The 10,573-nt window shown below is 40.7% G+C and overlaps 1 protein-coding gene across 1 annotated transcript in view; it reads left to right on the top strand.

Annotated features, from left to right (window-relative positions):
- Positions 1-1,685: 1,685 nt before the first annotated feature.
- Positions 1,686-10,573, top strand: part of SUSD2 (sushi domain containing 2) — a 16,317-nt gene continuing 7,429 nt past the window's right edge. Inside the window, exons 1-9 of the mRNA XM_057376551.1 lie at positions 1,686-2,481; positions 3,759-3,963; positions 5,264-5,415; positions 5,884-6,051; positions 6,289-6,463; positions 7,106-7,307; positions 8,350-8,435; positions 9,246-9,514; positions 10,115-10,299. Coding sequence (XP_057232534.1) covers positions 2,415-2,481; positions 3,759-3,963; positions 5,264-5,415; positions 5,884-6,051; positions 6,289-6,463; positions 7,106-7,307; positions 8,350-8,435; positions 9,246-9,514; positions 10,115-10,299 — 1,509 coding nt within the window. The 5' untranslated portion in view covers positions 1,686-2,414. The remainder of the gene's footprint in view (positions 2,482-3,758; positions 3,964-5,263; positions 5,416-5,883; positions 6,052-6,288; positions 6,464-7,105; positions 7,308-8,349; positions 8,436-9,245; positions 9,515-10,114; positions 10,300-10,573) is intronic.

The raw sequence follows: 10,573 nt of genomic DNA, 5'->3' as shown, positions 1-10,573 counted from the left end.
GAGTGGTTTCGCCAAAGGTGAGGACAAAGCACAAAGATCTGAGCTGATGGTWAGGTGGAAGGAAGGACACCCAAGCAGGCTCCCAGCAGGGTGGACAACAGCAAATAAATGGACACATGGCTTTTGGCAGTGTGGAATAAAGCATTTCAGTCTCCTAACGAGAAACAGCTCCTGTTGTGGGCGGTGGAGCAGCACTGGGACCATCCCCTGTGCACCAAACAGAATAACCCCATCTCTGCTGCAGGTCTCAGCGGGGCACTGAGGTGAGCTGCTGTGACAGAGCCCAGGTTCTTCCATTACATCACTGCTCATTGGAGTAACCCAGGGTGTGGGAATAACAGCCACTACATCCCCCTGCCAGAAGGAGACTATATAGAGATAGGAGCAGCTGTGAGCTTGCTCCCCTGATAGGCTTAATGGGCAAAAACCATGAACACGTGGGGCCAATCCACACCACTGAAAGAGATGCAGGTGAGCAAGGCCATGCATKCCTTCGTCTCTATAAATGCAGGAGSTCCACAGTGTCTGGGWGGTGTTTTGTACAGCAGGTTTAGTGTGGGACCTGCAAAGCTCTACTCACAACAAGCATGGATTTTGCTGAGAGGGTATGTAATCTCACTTTTTTATCCTGCATAAAATCTGCATGAAAATTAAAACTCTTCCAGTGGGTGAAGAGAAGAAGGAAGAGCATTCCTGATAAAATGCTYTCTCTCTTCCAAGCAGAGAACCATCCAGATTAGGCATCCTTTTTTGTGAGGGTTATGGGTAGGCCTATACTCGTGAGTATATCTGGTGGGGATTTACCCTTTTCACTAAGACAACGAATAGAACCTTGAGTTAAACCTCTGGCTCCAAAGCTCCAGGGAGAAAGGGGTGCCACCACTGCCAAATGCACCCTCTTTAGTCTGTGCACCCWGTTTAGTTTGTGTTTATTATTATTCAGATTTGTTGTGGTAAGGTGTTATTGGGATCAAGGGCTGGTTAAATTCATTCTCTGTGCTGTGAAGGACTGCAGAGCAGGGAAGGGATGTCTTTATAAGCTGTATGGATATTTCACTGAGATTGGGGGATGCCATTGATATCCACGTTCACGCAGCTGCTTCGGTTATGGGTCAGAGAGGGAGATGTGAAATCACTTTTTATTATCCTGCAATTTTTCCTGGGAGAAGTGGGACATTGTCTTGCCCCTCTCCAAAGCACTCCAGGCACATGGGAGTAGCTCRGTGCTGGCACAGTATCTCTGAGAGAGATAACAATATTTGAGAGGTTTGAGCATTAATAACATCTCTATTTCCTCTTGATTGCAAAAATTCAGTCTGAAAGATGAACAAAAAAAAATGAACTTCTACATACAGGTTTATCCAAAGAAACCATTTCAGCTTCTTCCTTTCAGAGCTTCAGCTTGCAGTTTCTTGTTCCTRTGCGTGTGTGATGGTTTGCAATAACTGAGCACGCAAATCTTGAGTTGCAAACGCTGCACAAGGACTCATTTCCAGTTTGTAGTAGCTCTGTTGGTCACCAGGTGACACTGGCGAGTCGTTTAAGTCGCTGCTCGTGTGCCCATCGCTTGGATTCCACCCTCAAAATTCAACACATCGAAGGATTGTTCCCGGACAAAAGCTGCCAGCACAGAGAGGACTTGTGGCACTTTACCTCTCCAGAACAGCCTTTCACCTTCACCTGAAACGCTGGGGCTACGATTTTTCCTTCCTATGGAAAAGAGCTGTCATTCTCTTTCTGGATGCCGCTGCCGAAATTTCAATTCCACCTCCCAAATTGCGTTTACTCCAAGATTGCTCCCACACAAGAGGAGCGGCGCTGAGGCACAGGTAGAAGTGCCCTGAAATGGGGAAACCCCTGATTTAACCCCTAACGATGATGAAAAAGGGTGAGTTTCCTACAATTTAACTCCTTAAAACGAGGGGAAAGGAGGGGTCTACCTTCATTTAAATCAACCCTTATTCTGTCACATAGTGCGCAGCAAACATACTTTCTCTTTATCTTCTGAACAAAACTGTTCTGTCAGCATCTATTCTTTATTATTCTTCTAACTGATAACAAGTTTTAGTCCCTCCAGCAAAATTAAATCATAGAGCTTTTGCTGACGACCCTGTGGTCTTGAACTTTGAAGCAGGAATGCTTGTAAAGCAATAAACACCTACGCCCCTTTAGAAAAACTTGACTATTAATGTGTAGGAGTCCAAGTGACGATCTCCCCTTCTATCTTTTCCTGGATTGGAGATGACCTCTGAAATGGAGCATTTCCTTCAATTTGTTTTGCTTCAGTAATTTAGAACAAACCTTTGAACAGCAAGAATCTTGTTTATTTCTGGACACCTGTTTCCATTGAAAGCTTCTCCCAGATCAGCACAAAGACTACCACAATCAGCCACCCTGAATCATCTGGACAAAATATGARATTCATTGGTTTAGATGCCTCTTTCTTCATTCTCTCCACCCTCACTGCTCTTTGGAATGCAGGTGAGTGATTTTTAAACTTTTTGCTGCTTTTAACTGCAAACTTTTTTTGACTTTTCTACTTCAGAATACACGTTTTGGTAAGAAATTTCTGATACCATTTGTACAAGCTAAAGCAAAGGCCAGATTTCACCTTCATGGTGTCATTTTCAATGCCTTCCTCTATAATTTCCAGYAGGTCAGTGGATCTCTTCTGTAAGTAAACAGACAATCTGGAGAATGCAGTAAATATATTTAAAGACAGAGAAAAAMTTCTGTGCTTCTCATATTGAACAASCATTTTTACTTCCCTCCTTTGCTTTTTTCCCATGCTACTTTTTCACCACCCACCTTGATCCCTGCCTTTCTTTTTGCTTGTGTCCTCTCAAATAATCAATCCTCCCTTAATTACTTTCTCATAATTGGTTCCAATTTTGCAAGATCCATGTCCAAATTTAGAATTTCTGATACTCACCTAGTAAATCTCAGCATTGCATGGTGTTATTGATATAGTACCCAAACAGTGTAATCCTTGCAAGATTCCACTTCCCAAAAAATCCTCAGTGCTCCCAGCTGTCTGAGCAGCATATCCATCTCACCCAACTCCACCTCAGTTGTGACATCCAGCTGTTCTTTGYGGTGTTGCTGTAATGTCTGTCTTCTTCTCACTGTTTTATTTGTTGAGAAGTTTTCTGTGTCATGTCCAGTAATTGCTCATGGTCTGTCCAGTGAGACTTCAGCCAGACCTAAGCCAAGAGCCCACTCCTCTGTCTGTGTTCAGGGCCATAGCACCAACCTTGTAAAGGCCAGACTCAAATGAAATGCACAAAACAAAGACATTTCAGTAGCTCTTAATGAACTTGTGTTGGAGCACACTTTGTCACTGATGTTAATTTTTTAAGAGCAGGGGCCTTCMCTTCTTATTGATTCCCATGTAGGGTTGATTGTGGGAGACCCCCCACTCTGGAATGCTCAAGACTTACTCTCATAAATAAATATAATTAGTGATGCCCACTGAGGGGCTGCTCCGGAGATTCATCTGTCTATGACATATAAAAATACCCATGGAACTGATGAAATGATGCAGTGGCTGGGAGGTAAATAAATGTATTTYGCTGTTCAGAATGGAGCAACCTTAATATGTGGGTGATTACAACCCTCACCTAAATACATTCCTAAAGTAACACAACCAGCCTGTTTTGTTTACTTACAGCAGTCCTTTGGATGATGTACTTCTGTTTCAGAGAACATCTAGAAAAGTTTAATAACATTCCTGACTGTTTTTTTCTTCCTTTAACAAGGAGCTCAAGACTCTTGTGCACACCGATGTGGGGAGCGGCTTGATACCTGTTCCTGCCAGGCAACSTGCCAGTCCTTGGGGATATGCTGCCCTGATTATAAAGAATTTTGTCTTCAAATTTCTCCATACTCAGGATCTCTCATGGGAGGCAAAGACTTTTTGATTGACAACACAATTCTTAATGCCTCTTCTGTGCTAAAATGCAGGTGGGCCATGATTTTACATTTCTCTGCCAAAGGGAGGTGAAACTTTAAAATCTCAAGCAAATACCACAAAACAAGACCAGTCTATATAGGAGTGAAAACTTTGTAAAGTTGATAGAATCCTGAAATATACAGAAGTCCTGATCCTCACCCTCAAGGACATCTGTTAACTGTATTTCTACGCAGGATGGTTTCTTTTAGGTCAAGTGGTTCAATCATTACTCTGTTTGTTCTTCCCTARGCAGATTAAAACAGTGACTTTTTGAAAAGCGTTTCCTTTCAGGGCACTTGGTTGTCAATATTTCTTTAGCGTTTCCCTTTGTGGGAAAGAAGGATTTATTTTTTAATCTGAATGAGAAAATAGGAAAAAATAAATGTGGGTAGGACASCTTATGTTTTTCCTGTAAGAGAAAGCTGTGGATCCTAAATGTGTCAGCCTGTATCACTTAGGTGCATGTGTCACACATGTGATACACACAGTACACTCAGTTTTGATTAGCTCAATCATGTCCTGATATTATTTCCACAGAAGGTTCTGGGTGAGATTTTGGAATCCTTCCCATCTGGATAGCAGTACCTTAAAAGGTTTTAAACTCTTTATTTGGAAAATCTGTGACCAAGGCATCCATTGTGTAGAACACAACTGTGTGCTTTTAATTACCTGCAGAGTTAAATTATTACAGCCAACACGAATTTCAGTGCAGACAAGCAAAGGCAAGCTCCAGCTCTCTCTGATACCTTGAGTAGGTATGCAATAACCATATATCAGTCTTGAAGGGTCACAGGAGGGGTTACACCCCAGGACTCTGGGCAAGAGCCCTAATTGCAATCAAATGGTTTAACAACAAGCAATGAGTTTTGAGTTAACCTTTGCCATGGAGATTCTAGAGCAGCATGAAATTACTTTCCTTGCATTCACAGGACTCGCCAGGGGAAGAAAACCCCAAATGAGAAATTTGCAATAACTGTGCCTCATAGTCAATGTTAGCCACTCTGTAATCCTACTAATGCTATAACATTATTTTCCTCTTCCCGCTGTGCTTTTGTGCTAATTTATCATGTCTCCCTCCCCCAGTAATTAAATAGTAAATTGAAGGTTTTCTGTGTATTTTTGCAGCAGAAGCCACATTGATTACACATTGTATAATAAGCAGAGATTTTTTCCAATTTCTGTTCACTGCTACAAGCAAAACAGCCCTGGACTTGCAATGACCCACTCCTGACACAAGGCTGCTTGATGAAACAYATTCACAATTTTCCTTCTATCTATGTTGACACTGAAAAGTGTTTTCAATATCTACAGGTTCCAGCAGAAAATCATAACCAGTGGCTAYGTTGCTAGGGATGGAAAAGCCCACTGCATCTCCCCATTGCTTTATGAGACTGGTTTCATTCCTTTTGAAGTTTCTACAGATGATGGGTTAACATTYCCTTACTCTGGAACTTGGTTATCAGGTTAGTTTTTAAATCTACAGCATCTCTCTTCTTCCTATATTCCTTCTCCAGGGATGCAAGATCATATAAGCCTTTCCCTTTTGTTCAATTTTTTTCTTCCTTAGGAGGCCTCAAGTAAGTCTTGTTGTCCTCATGTTGATTCATCTTTTTAGAGATGAATTTTCACAGCAATCGAGTAGCAGCAGCAGCATTAGCTCATAAAAAGTCCTGCTTAAAAACGAGGTTGACCAAAACAGCTCCCACTTGTCCCTACTTCTATCCCTTTTTGTCCCCTCTTCAAATAACTGCATTGTGGTGTTGCAATCTAAGGACTGCAGATATTAGTAAGTGTTGCATTCTCTCAGGTTCAGCTTATTCTTTKCCAGGGGAAATATTGCTAAATCTTAAATAACATAGTAGCACTTTTTTTCAGGACTGTGCAAAGTAAAAATGTAATTAGTCCTTTTATTTTTCTGCTCTACAATGCAGTGCATCACAGCAAAGTTTCAGATGAAGAAAAATGCACGTTGGTAAATGAGACCAAATGGCAATACTATGGCACCCCCAACACTGGTGGAAACTTAACCCTTACCTGGACACACCAGACACTTGCAGCAACCCATGTCAACATAGAAGTCTGGGGATACCACGAAACAGGTAAAGTGACCCTTTTCCTACCTGTGGACGAGCATTTATCACTCGTGTAATTGATGTGCACAGCTCTGCACAGCTTGTGATTGCTTTCACCGAGGCCTCAAGAACAGACCTGCAAATATAAATAACTCATGACAATAAGGTTTTCCTCTTCATTTACATATTGGTGGGCACATCTAATTTTAATCTTGTAGCAATTGTTTTTTTCCAGTGCCCAAAATCGTTTTCTTCCTCTGACAGGTGACAGTTATTCGGAAAACTGGGTGGCTGAATGGAAATATCTTTATACTTTGGCAAGAGAAATCCCCAATACAGGGAAATTTTCTTTCATTCCTGTACCTGCTGAAGGAAATTACGGTACATGGGACTTTGGAATTTTGAGAATTATACCCAGCAACTATTTTGATGGGCAGAGGCAAGTTACATCACAACTTTTATTAATAATAATAAAAATATGTACCTTATTATTGCTTCCTAAAGTAAAGGTGTTGTCTTTGGCATTTAAAACTGAGACTCAGGCTCCATTTCACATGAAAAAWATGGGGAGAAAATTGGAAGGTCAAMAGTGAGAGAAAAACTCATGGSTYAACATAAAGACAGTTTACTAAGTAAAGAGCAGCACAGGGGAAGAATCACAAACTCTGCCACTGATGCATAGTCACTCACCCAGTAAAGACTGCTTTGGAAAAAAAAAAAGCAGTTTTACTGATGAATATGATGGTTTATGGCATGGAATATATCTTTGGCCAGTTGGCTGTCGTGGCTGTGTTCCCTCCCAGCCTACTCCCTGAGGCCCAGCAAAGGAAACAGAAAACCTTGACACTGTGTATGCACTGCTGGGCAGTAGCTGAATGCTCAGTTCCTGAATTTGGAACATTTTGGTTTGCCATAACTTTTTGCAGGAAAAAGAAAGCAGTGGGCTKAGCAATGGCATAACTTGAAAGTGAAAAGATGCTTCTTAATTATAATTAGCAATTAAGCCACATTGTAACTGTCAAGACAGTGCTTGTTCAGCTATCAGACCTAATTTTTGCCTCTTTTTTTTTGTTTTTTTCAGCAACATTCCATCAATCTGGAGCTCAGAGCATGCACTGGCTTGGCACCTTGAACAAGACTTCAGAAATGACCCAAATGCATGGGCAACTGCAAAATGTATAGAATGGGATAAAAAGGAGGAGTTGCTCCCAAACTTCATAGAAGAAATTATAGACTGCCCTTGCACCTTGGCACAGGCAAGAGCTGACACTGGCAGGTTCCATGTAAGTTATTAATTGATCCCTCTGGCTTATTAAAATCCAAGTAGAAGCTTAAGGAGTGCCAAACTCCACACACACCCCTGTTCCCTCTCTAAATATCATTACAAGGAAATAAAATGTATTTAGAGCAGTATATCAAATGGCAGAGGCAAATACAACTTATCCAGGTAGTGTGAATGAAAGCACCTGTAGGATAGGAGATGGAAATTGCATTCAGACAGGGAATCAAGACAGCAGTTCCAATGGTTAATTAAAAACACTCAGGAAGGACAGTGAGCTCTGTGGAGCTGAGAACAGGGATGACTTTTTTGAGATCCTACAAGATGACAGTCTGTGTTTGAAGGTCATATACCATGTTGTAACATGACCATTTTTCTGCCACGTGCATCATACTTAGCTGCAAATCATTCTGCCTTGTACTTCAGAGCTCAAGTCCAGAGTTCTAATCTATTATTTCCTTTATCCTGCTTCCTTCCTCCTTTTCAGCTTCACTGTTATCAAGGAACTGACAAAAGCTAAGAAATCAATTGCCATTTAGTCTACACTTTCACTCACACTGYTGATCTGAGCACCAGATGAGGGTGACTTTGTCTCCTATTGATTATACCAAATGGTGGCAGTGTGTTAATGCATATTAAAAAAAAAAAAGATAGGTAAACTTTGTTACTATTCTGRTTGTGAAGCTCCAAACATGATATGTACAGTTTAAAGCTTTTCTTCACTTTAAAGTGAAGAAAAAAAGTAGATCTGCCTCTGTCTGAGAACACAGGACAAACATTTACTCCACTGTGTCTATTTTTAATCCCCATCTGGCTGCATTTGTTCTGCAAGGTCTGYTGTTACAGACTGCAAAATGCTCAGGTTAGCTGGAGATGTTGCTCCAGATACCTCAGTGTTAAATTCACCTTTTTTCCTAYCATTCCATGCTATTCAACACACAACCTCAACCAGTTCGTGTCAGATACAAAGGGTGGGGTCAGAAYGTAAGAATAGAAAGGACAATGAGGAAAGAACCCTATCAAGTGTGAACGCTGATCTTTTTCAGACGGATTATGGCTGTGACATTGAAAAGGGGAGTGTGTGTACTTATCATCCTGGTGCTGTGCACTGCGTAAGAGCCATTCAAGGCAGGTAAAGAAAATTTTTTAAACTGCATTTTTTTTTAATTAATCATTTCACCTCAGAGACAGCAGCATCACAGAAGTCACAATGGTCTCTGGAATCTTAATTCAGGTTCATAGCAACTGTGGTTTCACTCTTATTCATGTATTGAACCTTACTGCTGAGACGAAGTTAAGGCCCTAGGTTTAATAAATAGTAAATTGCAGTGTGTGAAACCTTAGGATATCTAAACAAGAGCTAAAGTCTAGAAGAGTTTTGATTAGGTCTAATTAAGCCTTTTTCGTGTTGGTCTAAGTTCAACAAGTTGTATTATATCAGAACAAGTTTTGTTAACCTGCCCCTAAATTGGCATCATTGAAGCATATCAAGCCYTAAACTTTGACAAGGCAATTAAGTTGTTTTTCTAACACGTGGATATGATTTAGAGCTTGCTTACAACCTGCTATCTTTTTCACAGACTAAATCTAGTTCATTATGCTCAAAACTATACAGAGACCAAACATCAAAGACCGTTTATCCTTAAGAAAACTTTACAAATTCCACATTTTTCAACACTGTGTTTATGTAGCTCTAAGTCTTTGTTAGAAACTGTTCTCTCCCTCACCCTGATCTGGTCTAATTTATAAGAATAGAGAGRGGGCAGGAGTGAAGTCTAACTGGAYATCATAYAAAGCTTGGCAACTGAAATATTTAGCTATATCAATAAAAAAGGCAATAAGTAACCCCTAAATAGAAATGCTCCTCACAGAGCAAAAMCCCTAAATAGAAATGGACCTCACAGAGCCAAATGATGACTTCTTTCCTGCTTTTCTCACTCAGCCCCGAGTATGGGTCTGGACAGCAGTGCTGCTATGACTCCACAGGAACCCAAATCCTCACTCACGACTCCACTGGAGGAAGCACACCTGATCGAGGACATGAYTGGGGTTCACCGCCTTTCTTGAAGCCTCCCCGGATCCCTGGCTTTTCCCATTGGCTTTATGATGTTATCAGCTTCTATTATTGCTGCCTGTGGTCTGATAATTGTCATTTTTATATGAAAAGAAGGCCCTCTAGTGACTGCAGGACATACCGCCCGTCCCGAGCTGGTAAGGTTTTCAGAATTTCCTTATGGGGTATGGATTTTTTATATAGTGTTGTCTTTTAGAATRTTTGTRTATGTATRTGAGTTTGCAATGGTGAGGGTACAATGTCCTGTRGAAAAATTCCATGGAAGGTTTCTATTGCTCTATCGMTTTCAAAATCTGTATTTTTTTTAATTGTTCTGCAAGATTTTCTGCTGTTGAGTATCCCATTCACCCCTAGAACCTCAACAGCCAAAGCATAGTAATCAATCTCCATGACTTTATGTCATCAGAGTTTTTAATACGAATTTGTGAATGTACAGCTTTGTGGAGCTCGATGGCAAGGTGCATTGTAYTATTTACCACACACATTAAAGCATACAAAGGAAGATAAATTAGAAGCAATTTGGACTGATTTACATGGAAGTTGGAAATGCAAAAGGGGATAAGGGTGCAAAGGATATGGATGCAAAGATAAGGCAATAGTCCTGTATTCATGTCCAAATCTCCTCACATATAGCATGCAACACAGACTTATAGCCTCTTTCCTTTCTTATGGACTTGAGGAGAAATAGGTTGTGATTTTTGCTTGTTCTTAATTCTCTTTTTTGCTTTTAAAAATAGCATCTGCTTTTGGGGATCCTCATTTCCTCACATTTGATGGTCTGAACTACACCTTCAATGGTCTAGGAGAATACACGTTAGTAGAGTCTGATCTTACATTCCTGAGAGTACAAGGGAGGACACAGCAGGCACGTTTTCCCAATGGTAAGTTGGTAAGAGAGGAAGCAATGATAACAGATAACAACTTCTGAGCTTGCTTGATTTGCACTTTGCAGCAATTCCATCATCTCTAGTCTTCTTTTTTGGCCATTTGTGAATAATCACCATTCTGAAGATGATCAGAAAGCAGACAACATCTTCAGGGAAAACTTCCCAGTTAAAGTTTAATTGCTAGTTATATTGGGTGTGAGGAATGGAAGTGTAAGGTTTTCTGTTGTGTTTAAGAGCTCAAACAAATTTCTTATGTCTCTCCATGCCCATTCTCATCAACAAGGAAACATAAGGCCAATTCTACAAACT

The sequence above is a fragment of the Malurus melanocephalus genome, unplaced genomic scaffold (genome assembly GCF_030028575.1).
Source record: "Malurus melanocephalus ecotype Western Australia unplaced genomic scaffold, MMel_1.1 scaffold_282, whole genome shotgun sequence".
Classification (NCBI taxonomy): Eukaryota; Metazoa; Chordata; class Aves; order Passeriformes; family Maluridae; genus Malurus; species Malurus melanocephalus.
This window is presented reverse-complemented; position numbering and strand designations above follow the sequence as displayed.